Genomic DNA, 25,894 nt, shown 5'->3' with positions numbered 1-25,894 from the left:
TTTCAATCCGCAATAAAAATATTATGTTAGGAGTAAAATTAATTAATACTACTAAGTAGTAGATAAAAACTTATTAAACTTATATTGATTTCATTCCATAGTGTGGCGGCCACTTGTCCTGGCGTCCAATTATCCCAGTGCCTAATCATCTATCTATTCAAAATTCATTGAGGGTATCCACTTATTTGACTGCCAAACACTGGTTCTGAGTTGCTTATAGAGGGCTCTAATGGTGTCACCTGTATTACACGTAAATACTGACTCAATATATTATTTAAATCACCATTAATGTATACATCAGAGGTGACTTTTTCACATAAAAACATTCACTTAACCCGTGTTTAGGAATTGGATTAAATGGAAGGAAACGGACAATATTACAAATATCCATGCTCTAGATCCAGATGCATGTCTACAGGGGTAGCTCTATCTACAGGTCAGAATGACTTGTAGTTGATCATCTCACCAGTGGTTTTAGCCATTGTGTGTTCATTGTGTGGTCTGTCTCGGTATGGAGAATACAGGAGTCAATAAAGTGGAAGTGGCAAAATGTGGGACGTATGGAAGACCAGCTAGTGTGTTCGCACAAATAATGTAAATGGGGAAGTGGTGAGGCATGACAATCACATATTATCGGCTGCATTTACTATACTTTTTATATGGTATGTTTGCATATGCCGCTTTCGACGTAAGTCTAGATCTAAATTATTAAAAAGAAAATTTAGCCATGAAATAAACGAACCGGATGCTATTCCCATGGCAGATTTATCAACATTGGGATTGGAACTTGACTTCATGACAGGGTTGACTGCAATATTCGTTCCACTGGCTGCCTTGCCAACATTGTTTGTCCCCGGATTGGCACCACTCTGATTGTTCATACTATTCTTAGCGTTCTGAGCGTTGTTTGTGCTTTGTTGATTCTCAATCGCATTCTCACCCGCAGATGAACCTTCGTCGTCTTCTTCACTTGATGATGAACTGAAACAGAAAAGAAACAATAAAACAAATCGTACCCCCACAACTAAACCGCCACAAGTCCAGAATTACGTGTTTTGAGTTAATTACTATGTTTCATTGTCTATCGTTCATAGTATATGTACCGAAAATTTCATATCTCTAAGTCATCAAATTCATTCAATATCTAAATATATTTCAAAAATACAGTACAAAAATGTGAAAGGTAAAAACTTCAACGCTGATTGTCTCTGTTTGACGTTTTTTGGATTGTGGTAGTTTAGTTGCGGGGGTGCGAAATGGTATAATTAGTGTATTTTATGTATCCTTACACAACTTGTTTTTCGACAGACTTGAGATGCATCATTTATAGATAGATAGATGCCAATAATAATAGATGCAATCATGACATGTTTGAATTTTGATGGTTTTTAAGGCTATACTTCAGTTGAGGCATGGTCTAAAAAGATTGTGACTAGGTGATGCGCTGTGCAAATGACGCGTGCCGAATGAAATATAATTTGTCATAAAAATTCAACATGCGTCCATTTAATGTTATGTTCATGTTTACTAATAATAATAGTATATTCATTGACATGTTTTCTTTTTCAAGTACATACGTAAAGTTTTTAAGTCATCTTTACACGATTTAAGAATATATTCATCCGACGCCATGACAAAACAAATAGACGTGCACACACCTCGACTGTCGGTCTCCGATTGGCGACGAGTGCGAAATTTCATCGCACCTACTGTTGAAAATTATTTGCCATTTCACTGAAGTGCGCTCTTAATGCATTGCGCTTGTCGTCATATATCACATAATATATGTAAGAGATATTCAACTCAAATTCATTGTACTTATCCTTGGATATACAAGTTCATTTATATAACAAGACGTCATGTTTTTTTTCCTATTTTATTCTTCTTCTTCCTGTCGCTACATCCTTATCTGGGTCTTGGCCTCCTCCAGCATTTACCTTCATCCAGTTCTGTCGAAAGTCGCTTTCCTCCAGTTTAGAATGCCCGAGGGCTTTAAATCCAACTCAACACGATCCCTCCATCTTTTACGAGGTCGACCAGGTTTTCATTTGCCTTCCGCCTTTTTCTATTTTTTTGTCTCTTAATTTGGGGTACTTCATATAATCGATGGTGTCTTACAACCATTGTCAAAAATGATATTTTATGAAAAATCGCAGATATCAACAGCCCAGAGTCAAAATGTGATTCAGAAAAATCGGCAACTGGATCTGAAGAAATTTCAGGCTCTGCACATATATTCTATACACAAGGCTGCTATCGGCGACTATCGAGGGTAGTTTATCATATTTATATATTGAGGCGGTTAATTATTACAATAAGTTAACTGTCTGAACTGTCAAAAAGTGCTATCTATCTTGGCTGTGTTAAGTTTTAGAGCGAGATAGACAGTTTGACAGTTTAGACGGCTAACATAATATTGTAATACTTAATTATAATAACGTCAATACATAAATATAATAAACTACCCTCGATATCCTTCGATAGCAGCCTTGTGTATAAAATAGATGCACTGATGGTGATATTACAGATGAAAGTACATACCTACCCACATAAATAATATAATACTTATGATGATTTTTTAAAATTTCATTAATGGTACCTATTTAAAAATAAGGGTGTGTTTTATAATCGATCGGATTACTTTAGTTTCAGTGCAGTGAGTTCTCAACTTACGACGGGGTTCAGCTCTGCCACCTAGGTCATAAGTCGAATTTCATTATAAAAGACAAGTGCTTGGTGAATGAGGCGGCGTAGCGTACCTTCGAAGATCTATTGGTGTCTGAGTCCAAATTTCGCAAGTCAGAATGGTCATAAGTCTAGATGGTCGTAAGTTGAGAACTCACTGTATTGTCAAAAGAAGTAGATATTTTTTATGAATTATGTACCTTTCCAGTCTTATGTTTTGATTTCCTTCATCGGTGTCTTGAACAGATATGCTAATTCCAGTCTTACTATTCGAGAAATTTTGCCGGTTTAACCTGTAATTTAATAAATCAATTCATTATGACGTAATCCATATACTATTAAATTATAAATAGGTATTTACATATTTGAGTCGCCTAGAGTCATAATTCACATTTTGCAATGTTGTTATTTTTTAATTACATATACAAAGTGATTTTAAAGGCATTAAATCAGCTATAGTAAGAAAAATTGTTGGGTATCAAAAGTCATTTTAAACTATGAAAATCGTTGACAAAGTTGACTGTTGGTGTCATAACTCATATTTTTCAATGAACAATGTGAGTTCTGTCACAAAGGCCTTTCTAATCAATCAGGGAGCTCTATTTCTCACTCACAGTATGCTGTGTGTCTGCAGCCTTAGGAGTATTATAATATATTTAACAAAAATCTCATTAATATTCAAGGGAGCTCAATACCTTTCTTCTAATTACAAAAAACAGTGCTCTAGTCGTTTTTTGCGATTATCTTAAAACTCGATTTATTTAATATGTGAGTTATGACTCTAGGCAATTCACTTATTTTTATCAATAGAAGCACAGTTTACGAATGAAGTTTAAATATTATGATAGGTACATGAAATATACCATCTTGCTTACAACAATATTTAAATTAATGGGTAGTTTCATTTCATTATGAATTAAAATGTTTGATGTCCATAATAAGTTTACCGCATTCTACTATTAAACTGCTTAAAATATAACCAAACTTTCATGGGAATAATTATGGAAGTGTTGAAATTATATTGTTTTCTATATTATATTTCTATTTAGTTGTCAATACTCAGCTCTTTTCTTAAGAATAGTAGTTGAGTAAGCCCGCATAATGTTTGGATAGCCTATAATTTGATTCTTAGGTTGATTGAAATATCAGTGATGAATATAAAAAAAGATATTTACCCAGGTAATGATTCACTCGCTATTGCCAAACTTGATGTCTTCATCTGCGGGGGAGGTGGAACGCAAGCGACACACAAAATACGCGCGTTGCAAACGCCGTTGCATGACGTGACCTGGGGTTCTGGCTGCAGGGTCAATACGCACACTTGTCCCACATAACCGTCACTGTTGCAAACCTTTAAATTATTAAATATTTTTAACAATGACAATCTACATTATTGATATGAAATCTCGTGAAGTTCCTCCATAAAATTAAGGCAAATGTAGATTACTATTTTCGCTCCACAGCAGAGCATATGGGGCTCCGCAGAGTAGAGGTTATCGGAACAAACTTCCTTTAGCAAAGAATGGTGTTACCCCTTTGCTGAAGCAGTGTGCTTAGTAGTTGGATCAAAAAAACATGTGTATTTGCCAATAGATGCGATGGTATTACTTCCACCACCCGATTCATAAGAAAAATACATAAAGTGGGATGGAGGACATTATATAATAAAATAAAGTGATTAATAATCATTTGGTTCAAGAGAAATTGATTGACGCACGTAGCTCAATTAAGTAAAAAGCAAATAAAATTTGTGAATTGTAAAATAAATTGATATTTGGAAACGTTTGAAAAGGTTTCATACTTTTTTCTTCTCCTAATTACAGTAGTGTAGTAGTTGTGAAACAATATTGTTGTGGTAGCAGTAAAGTAATATCAGAAACACGACGGATTTAAGAAAATCACATAGGTACATTATATCGTGATTTCACTGGGAATTGAACCCAGAGACCAGGATATGCGTCACTGCTTTATGCATTGGACTAAGGGCTGCTGCCGTTTCATGTTTTAATAAACTCTAGTCTATGCTATTTTAATTCTGGCTTTCCATATCTGTCTACATTACCCACCGGACACAAGTTTTAACAGTTGACATCCAGAATTCTTTGAGTACAACCGCAACATAAAATTAGTGGTATTATGGAGTATTACCCAAACGTCTCTTGTAGAATTGGGTCCGACAGCTAGTGTGGGTGCTGCACAGGTGAACTGCAACCCGGCACGAGTCTTCCGAATAGGAACTGGACTCACAAACTCTGGAGCTGGTCGTTTGTCGTCTGATAGAGCTGTAAATCATGACATCATATAACTACAGCTGTATCGCCTGATTGCAGAGACGTGATTTGTTGAAGCTTACAAGGAGTGAGTCATATTGCAAGGATGGAGGAAATGCAGTCGGCAACAAACTCCGAGGGAAACAGAAAAAATGGAAAATGTGAGTTGAGATTTCTTGATTGTGTTAATAATAGAGATGCCAACACACTACGTCTTCAAAACTGGAGAATTAATGCTTATGGTAGGTAGGCATGGAGAAATATCTCGCAGGCGGCCGAGATCCACAAATCCACAGATGATGATTGACGATGAAAACAATTAAAACATTATGTTTATATTATAGAATGATACAATTACTGTAAGATCAAAACTCCTACCTATTTTTTGCTTGGCTTCATTGAATATTTCTTCCCAGCTTGATCTTTTTTCTGACTTCGAGAAGACAAATGTTAGATTTTCAATGCCACTTCTGAAAAAAAAAATTGTAGATGATTTTAGCAAATAGACTAAAAATTTATTCAATTATTCAACAATAATTTATAAAAATTATAATATTCACAAACTATGCAAAAAAATAAAACACGCAACGTGTTTGTATACGCGTAGCTATAAATTGTTACTTGAATTCCACAATTAGATACTTTGATGAGACTTTTGATCTTGTGATGCAAAAATTACATGATCGTTGAGATAAAATTATATCATTATTGACTTGTAAATTTTTATAACTTCTTTTTCTTTCTGGCGTCACAACCCTGTGTGAGTCTTGGCCTCCTCCGGTATCTACCTCCATCCAGGTTTAGCCAAAGCCGTTTCCTTCCTGTTTAGGATGCACAAGGTCTTTCAATCTAACTCGACATCACCCCTCCATATTACACAAGGTCGACCAGGTCTTTGTTTGTGTTCCAGCTTCCCGAATATCAGTTTCTATTAGTGTATATAGCTTAGCCATATACAACGGTCCAATTTGATGGACTGTACAATATGCCGGACCCCATACAAAGCGTATCTATAATAACCCAACTGTCTGTCATTGATGGGTCCGAAGATACCACACAGCACGCTCCGCTGAAATGAGCCCAACAGCCTTTGCATGCATGTTTTAATATAGGAAGTATAATATTCCAAGATCTTACGGTGTATTTACTGCAACTTCCAAACAAGACAGTTGAGCATCACTGCCCTGCCTCTCAGCTAATTGTCTCCCCAGTCCAGCCATCATATCACGAACCACTTCTTCCAATTGAGCATGCCCGCACCGCAGGGCGTTTGCCAGTTCAGAGATCTGCGAAAGCACCCCCACATCTTCCGTCAGGGTTTCCATCTCACGCATTATCCGACGCAGGTTTTCATCTTTGGCTAAAAGTAGAAACGAATAAGATTAAGTTTTTGAATGATTATATACTTTTAATGGATTTTGGAAGTTATAGACTTTTACGTCATATTGTATGTAATTACATATTTACTGATATATACATATTTCTTGTTAAATTTTGCGCATGCTATGTAAACATAAGTGAAAAGAATAAAATTTTCAGTACCTAGAGGTAGGTATTTTTTGTGGACACAGAAAACATTAAACTGAATAGAATTAGACATATTGTCCTACATTCCAATGAATGTTTTTTAAATAATCACAAATTAGTTTTGTGTGTTTCTTCAACCCTTTTTTTCGCAACTTACATTATTAGATTTATTTATAATATAACATTTTCCAAACAATATTTCACTTGTGGTGCTTATACGCAAATCTATAGAATATCATTGGCTTATTGAACAGTAATAAAATGGAAAATGCAATTTCATAAAATAGATAAGTATTTGGTTTTACTAGATTTAGTTTTGTGGTTGTCACATAACAATATATCATAAGTTTATCATGGGTGTTATGTATCTTAACTTAGAACAGTTTTGAAATGGTTTTTATTTCAACATACCTTTTAAAATTTCCAAGTCATCTAAAGGAATTCTCATTAATAGTTTGTACTTATTAGCATCTAATGTGCTCGCTAAACTCCCAGGACATGCTCTGCAACAGTAATAGATAGGTACAATTTATTTTTATTATAATAAATTATATACAGAACAAAGGATCATTACTGTGACTTTATAGCTTATATGTATTATGTATCACTGGTGAAGGATGGAGGTAGGGTGTTAAGATCTGCCATAAATAGTGCACATTAAAGTTTGTCAGTCAAACAAACGTATTTGTTTTCATTAAAATAAGACTACAGTGGAACCCCGATCTACCGTTCTCGCATAAATTGTTTTCCCGCATTGATCGTTCATTTTTGAAATTTCCGCCAAACATCTATAATAACAATGTTAAATAATCCCGCATTAACCGTTCCCCGATCTATCGTTTTCCTCGATCTATCGTCTAAATAGTATGGTCCCGTCACAAATATTATCCCGATTCACCATTTTCGCTTTTGTAGAATTGTTTATGATACATACAGGCCTTTCAGTCGCGTCGCTTTGTTTGCACAGGTCGGTCGGCGCTCAGGCTTGCCTCGCATCTCGTATCACGAATTTTTATGTCGCAACTAAAATGTCCCCCATGAAGAAAACTATAACCCTAGCTGAGAAACTGAAAATAATTCAAGACGTCGAAAAAAATCCCGGAGAAAAACGAGTTTTTTTTTTTTTTAAATTTAAATTTATTTTTTATTTATCCCGCATTTATCGTTTTTTAGGGTCCCTTGAAAAACGTAAAATCGGGGTTTCACTGTACAATTTACAGATGGTGTTGGTTAGTTTTTAAATTCAATTAAACCCTACGAAAACCAAGCCATAATAGATAATAGTCAAAAAATACTCGTATATCTATAAAATATCAAATATTATGCAATTAAATCATACATAACTTCGGATATTTTATACTTACATAATAATATTTGTTATCTATTATAGTTTGGTTTAGGCAGGGCTTAATGAATTTAAAAAAAATGAACCAACGATATGTGTGTAAAATGTATTCTTAATCCAACGAAAACAAATAAGCATGAATGAAAAAGTGTGCATAATTTTGTCGTATTGCCCAAAATATAACAAAGCTATTATGGTTTGGATTATGGAGGGATTAATTCATTTTTTTAAATTAACCAACACAATCTGTAAACTGTAGTCTTAGTTCTATAAAAATAAATACGTATGACTAACAAAGTTTAATGTGCACTATTTATGGCGGATCTTAACAGCCTACCTCCACCCTTTGCTACTGTAATGTATACAGAGTGTACATGGTGGAAGCGGGTCAGGTAAATGTAAATGAAGGAGAGGAGGGGGATTTTTAGTTCTGTAGATGGGTAGAAGTAGAAAAAAAGGAATAATATACTTTCTCGTTTCTTAAATATTAAAATTGAGAGACCAAAAAATACAGTAATTCTTACACAGCTGAAGGTTTTCTTATTGTCCCAGTCCGTCTTTTGATGCTGGTGATGAGCAGAAGATCAGAGAAGAGAAAGAGTGCTCTCTCTTTGGTGGCGGCCTGACCAGACGGCATGGAGACGGTGTCGTGTCTGATGAAGGATCTATCTGCGGATACCAGATTGGCTAGCCCTTCGACCAGTGCCTCGAGTTCCCGCAGTGTTTGCTGTTGTTGCTCCAGCTCCAGGCTTTCACGCTCCGTACAGTTTATCCGGACAAGTAATTCATGGATTTCTTTTTGTGCTTCTATAAGCAGTTGGTGGTCAGGATGTGATGGTTCTGAAATATTAAATGGCCTGCTTTAGAAGCTTATAATTATTCCATAAATTAATTTCTATCTGTTACACATAAATCTGTCAACAGCAGAAAAAGGATTTTTATTATATAAAAGTTTCAAAATGTTTCTTTAAATCATAACACCTTTTCCACCACACTACATGATGGTATCATTAACTTTACTATAAAGTTAGATTTTTAGGGACCGCACACTTGGAGTCTTTCATTGTTAAGATATATGGCTAAAGGTAAAAAAAATATTGGTAAATTGTAGGAAAATAGTATATCTATACAACAGAGATCGATAATCTTTTAGCCACGGAGGGTGCAGTATGAAATTAGGAAATCACCAAGGGTACGCAATAATAATATACATATATTTTTAACCGCTTAAAAACTATAAAATATGAAGTACTCATAGATTTTTTTTAATGTATATACCTACCTAGTAAACAAAATTGCGCCTCAGGCAACTTTTTTATTGTGCATGAAACATATTAAGAATTATAAAAAAAGTAAAAAATGATCTATTTTAGAATTTTACTCTACTGTACATAGTATTATATTATTATAGTGAAGGTCTTTGAAGATGTGGGTCACGATTGGAAAAAATGCATGTTGCTTAAGCGTCAATTACATTGAGCTTCTTTACGAGCTGTTTGTTGGCGAATTTATAATCTGCCTGTAAAGTCGCCCAGTGTAATCATCGAAGAAGCTATGTAATTGAATAGCGAATGTAATTAAATTTTTGTGATAAAATAAATAACCTATTAATACAACAAAGAAAATAAGGCAGGCTTCAAATGACGCATTGATTCATATTATGAATATTCAAAGAGGGGGCTCGATAAAAAAGAGGTGGATATTTCCTGCATTGTTAACATAGCAGTGATTCGATGAACACTGGGCGACTTTACAGGCAGATTATAAATTCGCCAACAAACAGCTCGTAAAGAAGCTCAATGTAATTGAAGCTTTAGAAAGGTTGAAGGTTTAAATAACTATTACAAAATACTTGCCGGTATGTTTAATCAGTCTTTGTATTAAAAGCTCATTTTGTGGAAACTTCTGAACTGGTTTGATGAGCAGGTTGTCCAGTGACAACTTCCCTTTGTGTTCGCGGGCCATGGCCTCCAGAAACCTGGCGAAGGCGGGCCTCGATGCGGAAGTGGCCTTGATGGTCTCCTTCGCCTTGTTCCAGTTGTTGATGAACGCCGTGTACGTCTCCATCACTGATGGTTTAGTGAACTAAAAATATAAATAAACAATACATTTCATTTGGTAAATTCTACCTGGGAATTATAACCACTCAAGTTCTCCGCCACTCGGAATATGATATATGCGCTGATCTGAATATCTTCAGTTTGTGAGGTTTGTGACTTACCGTTTTGATGATGTATATATAGTCTGAAACAGCTGTCAACATCACGGACTCAACTTTCAAATTGAACATCACCATTTCCAAGCTTTAAAATTAACAAAGAAGATATTTTTTTCTCGTACATTTAGATTTTGTTATATTGTGTATAATTTTGTAGAAATAATAGCACAATATAACATGAATAAAACACAACACGAGAGAATTGAAAAATAAAGAGACTACGCCAGGGATGGCGAACCTATGGCATGCGTGCCATTAATGGCACGCTAGACGATTTTGCATGGCACGCAAATGTTTTATGTAGAGAAAAAAATTAGATACCTACAGTAGGTATTTACTTAATTTTAAAAATATTTTGTTTTTACAAAAAAGTTTTACAAATAAATACTTAAGTATGTTATATTATATTAAAAAATAATGACAACATAACCATGAGTGATTTCTTCAATTTTTAATAATATTTACCAATCGATACACAACAAACGTAATTGACGAAATTCATTCATAAACGACAGATCCCATTGTAGGTACTTATAAAAAATAGCAGGCAGATACGTTTCAAGAATAAGTATTACGTTTAATTTAAATTGTATAGGTTTTTCCTTAGGTTTTATGCGACATACATAATATTATCGCACTGATTTCAACAGGCGGCGGGGGAAGCCGCGCCGCAAACCTCTCATTTTGACCAATTTACAATTATTTTACAATGCTAGAGACCACTGTAGCGAGAAAATGTCTAGTCTGATCAGAGCAATTCTGGATTAAATTTGTGCGTAAACAACCAAACTAAGAAATAGGTACAGTAATACTCAAGGACTCTATATTTACATATTTTTTAAACTTTTTTAATAGAATTGTTACAACTATTTTTTTATTTTTTCCCCTATGAAAAACTGATCGGCACGGTAGACAGTCAAAAAATAGTATTTGGGAAATTTTGGCACGCGTTCGTAAAAAGGTTCGTCAACACTGGACTATGCCATATTGAATGTTTACTAAATAAATTGCCTAAAATATTGAAAAATAGTTTGATATAACAAACTAAAATAAATAATTTAAAGATGTATTACAGGTACCTATTAGCTCCATTTGCTCCATATCAATTCAACAGTGTTTCATTAGGGTTAGAACTCACCACATTGAGAAAGACATCCCCAACTTTCTGCTTGACGTCCCATGTCTCCAATCTCTTCCTCAGTTCTTCAAGGAAAACTTCATGGATTCCAAGGATAGCAGGGACTTGGAAGAATATCTCATCCACCACGGTCGCGTCCACAAGACCTACATTTTCGGGACTTTTCAAGGGATGCAGGTATTTCTGGAAATAAAAAATATTTAAGTTTAATCAACGAATCGGCTGAATAGCTTTACCTAAACATCGGTAACATGTGTGAATCGACGAATTATTGTAATCGTGATTAAAGTACAGCCAACTTGATTTTTGTTTGAAATTCACGGCTTTTTAGCCCTCCTGCGAAAACGAATAACTTAGGTGCTTTCGCATTCTTTCTACAATCTTCCATAATTATCATATAAATGTGCTTTGACGAATGTGTAAATAAAATAGTATCGAAATAAATGTGTTTCGTCAGATCCGACCGTAAATGAAGTCCATGTTATCAATTACCTACCACTCGAATTGAAATAATGTCATGAGTTTTCTGCCATTAGTAAAGTATCTAGATGTGACAGTAGTTATACAACGACAACATAATATTCGTAGTTATCATACCCATGGCCCCATAAAGAGGAGGCTGATAGGGCTCTAGTCTGGGGGCCCGGCGAGGTGAGTCGACCAGATATTTAAGATAAACACACATCCAGATTTGCTTTAATAGTAATAAAAAGGCCTGCGGCGCTATGTTCATTCACATTTTTTAAAAAAAAATGTGTGATGCAATTTTTTATTATTGTGTGTAAATACTCGACAACTCCGTAATTCAAGTACGTAAAAATTCACTGAGAACTTCATTTTACCCATTTGGAAAACGCTACTTTAAAGTGTCACACTGTATTTAAGCTTAGCGATAGGTAGGGGGGCCTGCCAAAGATCCTGACCTGCGGGTCCGCTTCAGAAAAAGATAGTGAGACCATCCAATAATTTTGTACATATTTCAAAAGGCTGCGTTTTCTATAAAGTAGGTATGTAATTTTTTCACGTATTTCAGACGAAAGAGTTATCACTAGGAAATCTAGGAATTATTCAGATTCAATACAACGTAATTGTTTTGGCATCATCCAAGTGTTATCAATATCATCCTTCATCGTTGTCATATTCCTCACTATTGAGAATCATGACTATATTAAAAATATTTCGTCATTATATTTCTACAGTGATCTCTGCATACTCTGCCATCCACATGACCAATCGTCAGGTAAAGGACCTTCCTTTTCTGCGTTGACCCTCGATTATTAATTCGCTGATAATAAGACTCTCCAAACGATTGTAATATTTTCTAGCTATGTGGCCAATGAACTGCTGAACTCACTGGAGATAGGTATATTTAAGGGGAATGGGAACACTGAACGCCAGGACAATTGGACGTCGACGAGAAATTTTAATCAGTTTCTATCTACTACTTAGTAGTATTAATTCATTTTACTCTTAACATAATATTTTTTTTAATGCGGATTGAGAATTATCATGCCTAAGGCTTTATATAAAATTAAAAAAAAAAACTCTTGTTGGAACTTAAACATATGCACGATTAAACCATTATTTATATGTGCATATTTAAATTCTCACCAACTATTAAATCATAATAATAATATCATAGTACCTATAAGTAGGTACCTAACGTATATTAATTTCGAATTGCGTGGCGTCCAGTTGTCCTGGCGCCAAATCGTCCTAGACCCTATTTTAGAGAGTCGGTCCTTTAGTTTATTCTTTCTAGTACGAAAACTTTTAGTAAGCATCATTATTGCGTCTTTATTTTTGTTTTATGTTACTTATTTTAGTATCCAATCTTCCCTACGAGAGGTCATAATATGCAAAATCTGCGACTTCACTATGCACATTTGAAACAGCGGCCTTACGCAATGTTGCCAAAACAACATTAATTTTCGCTGCATTTCAGAATTGCGTTTCACAAAATAATAACAATATAACGACAACGTGAATTGCGTCACCCTATTCCGACGACAGTTACGCCGTTCAGAGTTGTTAGTTGGACGCAGCACGTGTCAGGACTCAACACTCAACGCGTCACAGAGAAAAGCGCAGGAAAAGATGTCACTCCGGAATTAGGCAGTGAAAGATCAACGAGGCTGAGATACGCACCTTTATGCACGTACGCATTTCATTCAGAATTTCTACATTTCGGTTAAGTAACAATAATAATATAAAACATGAAATAAAAAAGAGTTTAATCATATTTAAAACTCGACTGTTTTTTGAAGGTACAGGGCAAATGGTGGGAAATAAATTATGTTTGAATAACTAAATGACGTGGAGCTCAAAATTATTGTACTTAAAATTGTTTTTGGAAAAGGGCATCCAATCCAATTCAATTCACATCCACGCGCTCTATAATCTAAACTAAACCAAGTGCCATTATAAATAGTCAGTCCATGACACGAAACTGTAAATTTCGACGGCAGTGCTAGTTATTTCTCGTTAGTGCTGTTTGTAAAAAATATGATTATTGCATATTGAAATACATTTGAACGCAGTAAGTATAATCAATAACTAGGACTATCATCGTAATTCGCAATTTAGTGCCACGGCCTGAATATAGTCGCCCTTGAATCTATACGTATTCAAGGCCGTGCCAAGCATGATTGCCGCCTGGATGCTAACATAAAATAATTATATACTTCCGTATATTTAACGGCAATACAAAAAAATGAAATGCCTACCTACTAACTTATTGTATTTTAATCTAAAAAATCTGATGATGCAGAACGAAAATCTTAAATCCCTAAATATAATTATTATTAGATGTATTTTTTAATATACATATTTTGCGTTACCTACCTATTCGATTTGCCACTCCTATAAGTAGCGCCCTTCGTTGGTATACAACAAACGTAGGTATTTCATATATTTTAACATAAGATCCAGATTATCTAATTAAATGTAATGTTTTTCTAATATATTGTACTCTAAAGCCGCGTTGACACGGTCCAAGTACGATCCAAGTACACTTGGGCCGAGTGCCATCCAAGTGACAGCTTCATACTAATTATTCATATCCAAGCTAACTTGGATGAGTAGGACGCGGTCCAAGTAGCTTGAATAGGAATAATTAGTATGAAGATGTCTCATACGAGTGCATTTGGATGGCACTCGGTCCAAGTGTACTTGGACCGTGTCAACGCGCTTTTATTGAGAAATATTTGTTCAGGGGTTTTGCCTCCCCTGTAATGTGGCACCAGGGTGTTGTGCTGCGCATCCCCAATAACTGCACCCACTTGGCGCGTAACTGTCTATCAATAATACTCGTAGCATGTTTTATTTTAACCAGGACTCGAAATGGACCGGAGCGCCGTTCCTGTTCATAAAATCCCCAAAATTATCGCTCCTTCTCGTGGAAAAAATAATTTGACCGTCTGAGCTAGAATTTTGCTAGATAGACCATAATATGGTATATCTAGCCTTTCTAGATCTTTATATTATAAACAATCTAACACACTTTTATAAAATACGTTTAAAATTAGATATAGGTATATATGTTGATATTTTCGTAAAATTATCAAGCGCTACGATTCGTAAAATTTTCCATTTCGAGCGCTGATTTTAATACAGGTACCGACACTTGTAACTTATTATTAATGCATTATTGTCAATGGTGAAAGGTGGATGTAGGTTGCTAAGATTCGAAATATATAATGCACAGTTTTTCAAACATAACTACTTATTTGTTTTCGTTGAATTAAGAATACATAATATTATTTGGTATTGATTAGTTTTTTTAATTCGTTAATAAGCCCTGCCTAAGCTAAACAATGATCGATAAAAAATATTCTTCTATCTATAAAATATCTAGAAATATTCAAGGTTTAATGGCATAATTTGAAATATTTTATAGATAAACAAATATTTTTCGACTATTATCTACTATGGATTTGATTAGGCAGGGTTTAATTGAATTTTAAAAACTAACAAACACTATACTTATAAATACATTTATTGTAGGCTTTTTTCAATGAAAACAAATACGTTTGACTGACAAAGTTTAGTGTGCACTATTTATGTCGGATCTTAACAGAATACCCTTCGCGACTGATTATTACTATAACTATTATGATATCAATTACTTATTGCTTATTAAACGAATAACTTTTTTCTATCTCACACGTTTATATCCACAGATGTCAGATAGACAACGTTTTAATCATTGGAAATACAGCCCTAGAGGTTCTTAGGTCAACAATGTAATGTACGTAAAGACGTAGGTAGGCTCCTATATATTATTTCCACTATTTCCAGTGACACTCGATTGTATCTTCAAGATTACAAGTGACTAGTTTATGTGAGATTGTATCACCTTGTCGGACAACTTTACTGGTACCTACATATTGCGAAACAACTTATGTAATTGCATTTTAGTTCATTCGTGCTTTTTGACTTCTTGGAAATACCTAATCAATATGCATGTGATTCATAGTTCAGTAGTAGTAATTTATTCTGAATCAAGATTTCTTCATTTCTAGGATTATATTTTATATGTATAGACGTGATAGAAATCCTTCAAATCTTTAGACTACCCTTTAATTTTAATACGATGACGATCGAGTCAATTGCTCTCAATTTTGTGACATTCTCTTCGCTATGGATAACCATTAGATTAGAGCAAACATATTCTTCTGAATTCAGAACATACTTTATCAGTCCGCCTTCTTCCATAACTTTTCCATTTTTCATAGCCATTGCCGGATGATCCATCTCTTTGAGAAGACGGACTTCAACATACTTGTTCATTTAGCGATCTGATATCTTGTATTTAAATAAAATTTTATAATTATCTAGTGCCATATAGGTACATTACAATTGCCACAATATTACAATTCTATTCAGCATTATGTACATGTACATAGGTAGATTCATCATACGTTCCGGTTTGGCCAGGATAATCGTGGTTTTGAATGTAGGTACGTGTCGAATTCCCAAATAGTTTGTAATTTAGTCCAAATTTGTAATATAGCAGGTATTTCATTCAAATACATATAAATTTATGGAATTAAAGTATATTTTCTGTCTTACAAGCACCCTGGTTTCTGTTGAAAGTGTGTTCTTCAACACCAACATAAAATTTTAATGTGTTAAAAGAGGTAGAATTATAGAATCAACAGTTAAATGTTCTGAAAACTTAATATATTATCTCTAAATTCTAATTGATTTAAGTTTTATACTCTTTCATTTGTTGACATCACTGTCAGTGTGTATTTACCGTTGGCGAGTACGCATAGTGCCTGAAGATGCCGAAAGGCGAAACCCAAGCTGCAAAAAACGACCCAAATGGAATAGTACAAAATTTAAATTCATTAGAATTTAAATCAAATTCCATCAAATACCCCTTGGTCGATAGTATTAATATATTATCTCTAATTTGATATGAGTTTTTTGTAGTTGGAAGAATGTAAAAAACGACAGCATATTTCGTAAAGAAGTTAACCCTACCAACAAGTATGAAATAACAAACACTTGAATATGACAGTTAGATATTTTAATTTCCCGTAGGTACATTTTCCAGAATAATTATATTTATAAAGTGACCAGTTTCGTCCTTCGGACTTTCTCAATTGGATTATCCTGAAGGCGAAACCTCTCTTATTATTAATAATATAATAATTGTAGAAATAAGTACGGCCAATAAAAATATATAACTAACATATTATGTTGTTATTTATTAGTATGAATGGGTAAAACCCAAATCTGATTACTTTTGTCTATTTCAGGTTTCTAAAGTCTGTTACTGTTTTTAATAAATAATAAATACTATTTATTTAATTTTGTCCCGATTAGACGATAAATAAGTCTTGTAAGTCACATATACCCTACCGGAGAGAGTTTAATTAAAAGATACATATGTACTTATTACTATATTATTATCATGGCCAAAGAATTGGGGCGCGAAAATAGTACCTAGGTGTGAAATTAACTGTCTTTCCGCGCACAATATTACACGAGCGCAATTTCATTCGTCTACTACACTGCTGTATGAGTCACACGTGTAATACAGTTTTTTAGATTTCATCGAGAAAATTAAATTTCGGCCAGAAAAGCTATCGGGAGTTGGTGAGAGATTAACAGGTCGAGGACGCGTCTGCGATGAATTTGATTATATTTATAATGGATTCAGATACATTCTGCAGTTATTATGAATCGTGCATGACTCACTATACGTATACTATTGTGGTTACTTGTACTACTAATTTTATTTGAGTATGCACTTATTTATGTTTATCTAACAGAATAGAACAACCATGGCGTAGAACAGGGTTTCCCAAACTTTTTCTGCAATGGAACACTTCGCAAACCCGGAAATTTTAACGGAACACTTAGTTTATTCTGAGGGTTATTAATTATTAGCGCAGCTAACTGTTCTGCCAATTTTGGCAACTTTCGTTAAACTGACAATACTTTTGTCAGCCGGTCAGTTTAAAACAATATACCCCATCTTTTTCATGTGCACGGTGTGAGAAAACATGGTCCTCCATCTGTACCTAGATCATGGCCCCCACATCCCGAAGCGGGTCCCCAGGCTAGGATCTTTGGCGGCCCCCCTACTAATCGCTAAGGTTAAATGCAATGTGACGATCTACAGTTGCATATTCCAAATGGTGTTCGAGGTAAAATTAAGGGTATTTTTAGCGATTTTTTGTATTTTTAATACACCCACTTTTATGTTGATGTGCACAATTATGGACATGTCAAATATCTACAATAATCAAAAATTGTAAGTAATGGCAAAACCACATATTATTAAATGTTGGTATGCTTGAAGTGAAACAGCGCCGCAGGTGATTTTTTTTACTATTAGTGCATGTTTGCGATGTGTGTTTATCTCACTTGGCTGGTCGATTTCTCACGCCGGGCCCCCCGTAAGCCCAGACCCCCAGGCTAGAGGCCTGTCAGCCCCCCCCCCCTTGTGGGAGCCATGACCTATCTAGATACTTGACGCCACAAACATCAGTGGAGATTGACCATCCTTTCAATATGAAGTAGATTCATTAATTATTTTAGTTTTACTTATTTTACTTCTACTTAGTAGAAGATCTTTAAATGTGTTGCAGTGTATAAAACCTTTCCAAATGTTTCCGCGGAACACATATTCAGGTTCGGCGGAACACTGGTGTTCTGTGGAACATAATTTGGGAAACCCTGGCGTAGAAGATATTTTATGATCGACGAACTAAATCTAGTGCAAAATCTCAATATGAATACTAATACTAGGGATTGTAATCCCGTGATTATGGATAAAATTAAGATAAAGAAACATAATAAGTATAAAAATTACGTATAACCCTAACAAACATAGTGCGCTGCTACCAATTTATTACTGTTCGGCTTTATTTTTGTCAGTAGCATTATTAAATCATAGCGATTAGTTATTCGGAGTTGGTTTCTTTTTTAGTCATTAACATATTTGTGACCACGCTCTGACCACGTTTAATGCAATGAAGGAATGATGAAGGAAAATATAATTAAAAGCTTTTGTTTTATAGCCCATAATCCAAGATAAAGTGTATGTATCTGCCTTTGTAGGCAGAATCTTTTCAATAGCCATATATTCGAATTTAAATTTCAATTCCTCATTGGTTTTTACTTATATAAATTTTTCTTGCTATCTTAGAAATTCTTCTGTGCTTGTACTTGAAAAAGAGTTCAAACTTCAAAGGCCAATCGAGTATGATTATTTTAAGAATATCATCAAATCGTTGATTGAAGTTAGTATGGAGGGGTTCCAAGTACTGACAATAGATAATTGAATCGTCATTACGTTTTTCTACTTTTGATAAATTCGATATCGCCACTTTGGGAAACACTGTAGGGAATGCCAATTAATGACGTTTTTCTGTAGGACTTTAATATACTTCATATATATTTTTTAAATACAATGTTAGTATGTACGTTACTGAGTTTTTCTTGGGTGAGCTGAAACGTGGAATAAAGTCAGAGACGGATTTTCGTACCTACATGATTTTTTTCTCTTTATAATGTTTTAGGTTTTTTGGTTTTAGTGGGACGCAAAAAAATAAATAATAACGTATGTGGCACTTCAGTATACATAATATTACGTAGGTTGCCAAATACTGGTAGATATATGGCATGATCCCTCGTTATACTGAACTATTTCGTTAGTTCTTTCGATCTCTGCCTCAGTTAAAACTTTTGTTTTGTTTTGACATTATAATGTTGGTCGATTTCAAGGGTCGGGCTAGCTGTCACTGCAGCGAATATACGACGGCGCCTCGGCGAGTGGCGTCGATTAATTTCCCGCGAAAAGGCGCCAGTTTCAACATCCGGCGTCGAATCCCGTTTAAGAATGTCCTTCCCGCGCTTTTATCACAAAGTGTTCAGAACTTGACAAATCATTTTCTTATAAATTCCAATGCCCGAGTTCTTAATGTATTTTTACAATGGAATTTAGGTCACGTCAAATTAGGAATATTCTGAAGCCGTTGAATCACAAGTAAAACAAAATAATAACCGCAGTAGTTCATATATTATACGAGGGTGGGTCAATAAGTCCTTAGAAAAGCCGACAGGTGGCGCGACTAGTACTGTAAGCGGTTTGTTTTCATGCAGCGGCACTACCGATTCAGTATGCTGCGAAGTTTCAATCAGATTAGTCGGGTTGTTGTTTTTTATTTTCGTACATTTAAAAAAAAAATTTGCTTGGTTACAAAAATGGAGAAAATTGAGTTTAGAGCTGTTATTAAACATTTTAATATAAAAGGGTTAACAGCAAAGGAAATAAAAAATGAGTTGGATTTAGTTCACGGCATATCTGCTCCTTCACTTGCAACTATTTATAACTGGTTAAATGAATTTAAACGTGGTCGTACATCAACAAAGGATGAACCACGCTCAGGACGTCCTGTAGAGGTGACTACACCAGAAATGATCAATAAAATCCACGATATGGTGTTAAGTGACCGAAGATTAAAGTTGAGTGAGATAATTGAGGTTACAGGGATCTCAAAAGGTAGCGTCATTTCTATTTTACATGACAAATTGGGCATTAAAAATGTTTCTGCAAGATGGGTGCCGCGTTTGCTCACAGTCGACAATAAACGCAATAGGGTGGTGGCCTCTAAAGCCCTGTTGTCGCTCATGCAACGCAATCCGGATGAATTTTTTCATCGCTTTGTGACTGTAGATGAAACATGGATACACCACTATACTCCCGAGACGAAAGAACAGTCAAAGCAGTGGATTGCGAAAGGCGAACCATGTCCAAAGAAGGCGAAAACCGTAAAATCAGCTGGTAAGGTTATGGCTACTGTATTTTGGGATGCACGTGGAATTATTTTCGTTGACTATTTGGAAAAAGGAAAAACAATAACAGGGGATTATTATGCATCTTTATTGGACCAGCTAAAAAACAAAATTGAAGAAAAACGGCCTCATTTAAACAGGAAAAAAATCCTCTTTCATCAGGACAATGCCCGTGTTCACACATGTTTACGATCAATGGCTAAAATTGAAGAATTGAAGTTCGAATTGGTCGACCACCCACCGTATTCGCCAGATTTAGCCCCCAGTGACTTTTTCCTTTTCCCAAACTTAAAAAAATGGCTAAGTAGATAACGTTTTTTTTTCAAATGAAGAAGTCATCGATCGGACAAATGCTTATTTTGAGGACCTTCCGAAAACTTATTTTTCTGACGGTTTAAAAAAAATTGAGAAACGTCTAACCAAGTGTATTGAGCTCCAAGGAGATTATGTTGAGAAATAAAAAAAAATACAAAAATAAAAACTGTTTTAATGCTTTTTTCTAAGGAATTATTGACCCACCCTCGTATTATGATATGTATAACAGCGAACTAATGGCGAAAGTTAAGAATTCAAGCATCGACTCAACGTCGTAAGATTTGTAGCGTTTGGCGCGATTAAATCAAATTTCAAATTATATTTTATCGGTAACTTCCATAACTAGTGTAGGGTAGCTATTTAAAGCATCGATATACTCATATAAATATTGTTTTTTTTTTACACAAACAAGTATTCCATTGAACTAGCTGATTACTTATCTTTATCATATAATTTCATACTTAATTAATTTTAATGGTGTTCCAATAAATTTTTTACTTAATTTAAATTATATTTTTTCTTTACTTCTAAAATGAATTGATAATAATTGGCACCGGTATCCACTACTATACTGTCAATTGTTAAAAAATATGTCTGTCGACATACAATTTTGATAGTTTGTACCTAATATGGCCATTATATAATATTATATTATGTTATTCCAATACCTCTGTATTAGAAAGAATCGCACGTGGCTATTCTTTCATGACAAATACGCAAACTACTTGTATGTCAATTCAAGGGATTAATAAGTATACCTACCATTGTAGATATCTAGAGGTTTTTAAATGTTTGAGAGGCAATGATTATACAACATTCTCTTTACAGTGAGCATTATGTTTTTTCGATAAAATTGTTGTATATCAATACAAATTATAAACCGTCGTTTATTATGGTGGGAACAAATGCTAAAAAAATATTTTATTATGACGGAATGCAATTAACTTTTAAATATTTTACTTCAGTTATTAGAAATCATAATATAATAATTGCAATTCATTCATCGGAATTAAGTGTTTGGGCTATTACGAAAGAAAATAATCATTTCGGTTGGAATAATAAAAAAAATCGAATTTCGAAGAGAAAACAAACGAAGCGCATTTTCCGGGAAATGTCAAAATGAAAGCTTGGCATACGTAACTTTTGCCGCCCAATGGACTCTTCTGAAATATCAGTAAATTGCCCGTGGCATGCCGCGGCTCTCGACGGCCGTGACAAATTTCCCTAATAATTCATAATTGTTCAGAGAAGCGGGCGTGCTTTTCTGACCCGTCTAGGTACACATTATATTATTATTTTTCATTTTCCCTCCATCACTCATTATTTTAACAGGTGTAAGCAGTGTTGACATCACAAAAATACAATTATATCAATGACCTAGCGATAACGTTAGAATAATAAATAATACGATTATAACATTAATGTAGTTTTATTGGATTAATGAAATATTATGCTAATATATAAATTCTGTTTTGTTATTTATGAATAAGAATGGATAGGTAGGTACCTATATTGTTATTTGGTGACATATAAGTATAACTAATCCATTTTAATAATTAACTAATCAATAGCTGACTTTATTAATGATTGTTACAGCATTGTATTATTCAAGTCAAATCTGAAACAATCCACGCTTCAAGAACAAACAGAGCAGAGCTGATATTGGACTTGATGTTAAGTCGCAATCAGCATAAAGTGCCATGTTTCGACAAAATCATAAATACTATACATAAACAGGGAAAGGTAGTCTTTGAACTGTATATTAACAATTGAAATTGATTTGATTATACATTCCAATTTGATCCCTCAAAGTATGTGTTCAAAACATAAAAAGTTTAGTTATTTATTTTTAAATATGATGTTATTTTTCTACATGACCGAAAATTAATCAAATACTTCCTATTAGTGTGTGGCATAGAAAAGGTTGGGTTCACTGACCTAATTTAAAATCGGCGAAAATGCTGATAAAATTAAAAGGACGAACAAACTTTTATTGTGGTTTAAGGGAAAAAACAATAGGTATTTAGAATATTAATACTATTGTGAGTGAGAGCACGTATATCCTTGATAGAAACTGATTTAATAACTGATGAGAATTAATACACCCTACTCTAAATGGACTTTGTGGAATGGAATGTATTTATTATACATCGTTTATTGTTAGTAATATCATAATAATTAACTTAATTAAATTAATTGAAATTTCATTACTACCTACTTGTCTTAATGTTCAAAATGATTTACCATATCATTTCCTTTGTACTTAAATAATATAAATATAAATATTATCATTTTATGACGAATTAATTAGTTAATATATATAAAAGATAGATATATATGGAAAGGTCAACAAGCAAAAACTGGGTTACTAAAACAACGGTAGGTATAGTGCAAATCTCTCTTTAATCAGAATTGAAGCAATATTAATAAGAAGAAATTGATATTTCTGACATTTTAATAATAACAAAAAAATGTCAATATAGATGCTTAGCTGGCAAAACGTATATAATAATTATGTGTTTATGTAGTCGGAGAAAAACAGCCTAAAGGTCAAGAAATCTTATGACTAACTGATTGAAAAACAAGAAAATACGTCAATAGACTTAGAATAACATTTCTATTTGGTAGTATGACATACTAGATTGATATTATACAAATGTTATTAATAATACTATACTTACTCATTATAGTTTTTATTATCAAACAGGGAGAAATTTTAAAGAATATAATACATATTATATTATATATATGCTTACCACAACTAAAATCTGTAGCGCCTCTACGTATGACCTCTCAGTGTCATACAACTCCACGACGACGTGCGTTCGGGTGTCCTGGAATGAAAGAAAATCATTATTAATTTCTTATTAATAAACTATTAAAATATAATCAGGCAATGTACGGCAATTTCTCGTGAAAAGTGTCTCAGAATATCATATACGGAACAAATTTTCACACGTACAGATTTTATTTATGAATGATTTCACAATAGCTGCGGTTGAATGTATTGTGTCGTTTATGGGTGTGCGTGGTGCCTGAGGATTCCGAAAAACAAAACCCGGGTTGCAAAAAACGATTCAAATGGAAAGGTACAAAACTTGAATCGATAGCAATACAAATTAATAATACCAATTACATAAATTGAATTCATTTGAAGACATAGGTATATCAAGGTAATATTATCAAGTTGTAAATATTTATATTATGTGTTATTATATTATATAAGGCGGAAATTCCACCCAAGAATGCACGGAAAAATATCTAAATGCATGTTAATAATAATTGTTATTAACTTTACTAAAAAAGTTCCTTGTGTAAAATAATAAGAATAATTACAAGATAAAAAGAACTTTTTATATACAACGTTTTTTTCTGTTGAATCATATAATCTTGACTTGACTAGCTTAAACGATCAAAAAAATGTACTTGATAGAAATACTGAATAATGAAATGTCATTTCATATTGATTTCCATAGTAACGCACGTATATATTAATAATTTAGTTGCTAGGACCCCAGACCCCTAGCAACTAATAATGGTGTCGAAATAACTTTTCATATAAAACAGAATTAACTGAAAATGAATTCAATTCTACTTAAAGATGGCTAAAAGTATTAAAAAAATGCATTGGCATCGTGTTCTGATATATTCTAAAAGTTTCAAATGTCTAGCTAGGTGGAAAGTTAGTTAAAAATCGATTGCAAGATTTGTACCGGACAAAGAACCACCGGACAAATAAGAATACGAGCTAAGAAAAACGTTGTAATAAAAAATACTGCATGAAGTCACTCTATAATGTTAGAACTAAATTTAAATATTTTTTTTAACCACTGCAGTGATATGGTTAGTATTTCCACAGTCAAGAAATGATGAAGTCACTCACAGTCAATGGCCAGAATATCTTCTAAAACCTTCCAATACATAATATAAATACTATTTTTCATTTTTTTTGTCTTCGAATTATTTGGCGACCATTATTTTTTCAGAAATGGCAGGAAAATTAGAACAGTGAAAACATTCAACATCATTCAACTACTGTCCAACAAGAAGATTTAGGCACAAGCCAAAGGCGTTGTCGTCGATTAAATGGAAGGATCTTGTTAGTTTATAATGGAAGTGTGGTTAAAAATGGGAGGAGCTTGTTAGTTCACAGTTTTAACACGTAGCCAAGAAGTTCTTGTTGGACAGTATAACAGAAAGATGCATTAATAAGGAATTTTGAAATAGTGAATGTTGATAATATCTTCTTCCGTATTAAATAGACATATGCAACAACTTTGGTTGTTATATTTTGTATAACGTTATCCAATTGAGTATCATTATTATTTAGGTCAGTTAATAATTAAGAGCGTTCCCCACTATAAATTATTTTATATAGAGTATATTATGTATAATGTACCTAGTATGTATTATAACAACAAAGGTGACAGAAGCGGCTAAGTAGCTTCGTTTATCCATACAAAATTATTTTTAGCTTAGCTCGTGTCGATTCTTTAAGCAATCATAATTTGTGCAGTGGAGTAGATAAAAAGCTTCATTGCTCATAAAATTATAGACAACCACTTCATAAAACACTATCGATTATCAACTGAACCAGATAGTGACAGCATTGACGTGCACAATCATAATATATTTCGAGATATACCGTTGCCTTATTTTTTGTCGTTAACTAAAATGATTTTTTCAAATGTAGCTTTCCGCATAGATCCAACAGTCGTATTTAATTAGGCTGTATTTGTCGGTTTCAATTAAATATGATTTATTTTCTTCCTCATAACTCACATGCCATAGTAACTGTTTGGAACGTATATATGATTTATAGTGTCCATGTGTTTTTAAAGACGTTTGCAGCATGGGGTAGCTTATAATATATCCCGTGACTCGTATTTCGCCGTTAATTAGATAAAGCGTTTCTTTGATTGAAATTAAGTGTGCGTTTAGCCCTCAACGATTAAGCGAATAGCCATAAAATAATCTTCACAAACTGCATTTTAAGCTATATAAACACTGTCTATGATATTTATAAAAAATATATATATAGTAGGTCATTTAAATATCTTTTATGTATGTTACAATATTAT

General features: G+C 33.8%; 1 protein-coding gene across 1 annotated transcript in view; it reads right to left on the bottom strand.

The window, feature by feature from the left end:
* LOC147065433 (rho guanine nucleotide exchange factor 17) overlaps positions 1-25,894 on the bottom strand; it is a 178,831-nt gene that overhangs the window by 5,663 nt on the left and 147,274 nt on the right. Inside the window, exons 4-14 of the mRNA XM_085957158.1 lie at positions 23,570-23,647; positions 11,184-11,366; positions 9,684-9,912; positions 8,352-8,667; positions 6,894-6,985; positions 6,093-6,315; positions 5,334-5,425; positions 4,834-4,967; positions 3,861-4,036; positions 2,886-2,978; positions 743-981 (exon numbers count right to left, since the gene is read on the bottom strand). Of these exons, the coding sequence (XP_085813284.1) occupies positions 743-981; positions 2,886-2,978; positions 3,861-4,036; positions 4,834-4,967; positions 5,334-5,425; positions 6,093-6,315; positions 6,894-6,985; positions 8,352-8,667; positions 9,684-9,912; positions 11,184-11,366; positions 23,570-23,647 (1,855 nt within the window). The remainder of the gene's footprint in view (positions 1-742; positions 982-2,885; positions 2,979-3,860; positions 4,037-4,833; positions 4,968-5,333; positions 5,426-6,092; positions 6,316-6,893; positions 6,986-8,351; positions 8,668-9,683; positions 9,913-11,183; positions 11,367-23,569; positions 23,648-25,894) is intronic.

This window comes from Rhyacophila brunnea, unplaced genomic scaffold, assembly GCF_057557595.1.
Source record: "Rhyacophila brunnea isolate RB1 unplaced genomic scaffold, BYU_Rbru_1.0 scaffold_6, whole genome shotgun sequence".
NCBI lineage: Eukaryota > Metazoa > Arthropoda > Insecta > Trichoptera > Rhyacophilidae > Rhyacophila > Rhyacophila brunnea.
Note: the sequence above shows the minus strand (reverse complement) of the source record. Positions and strands in the feature narration are given on the sequence as shown.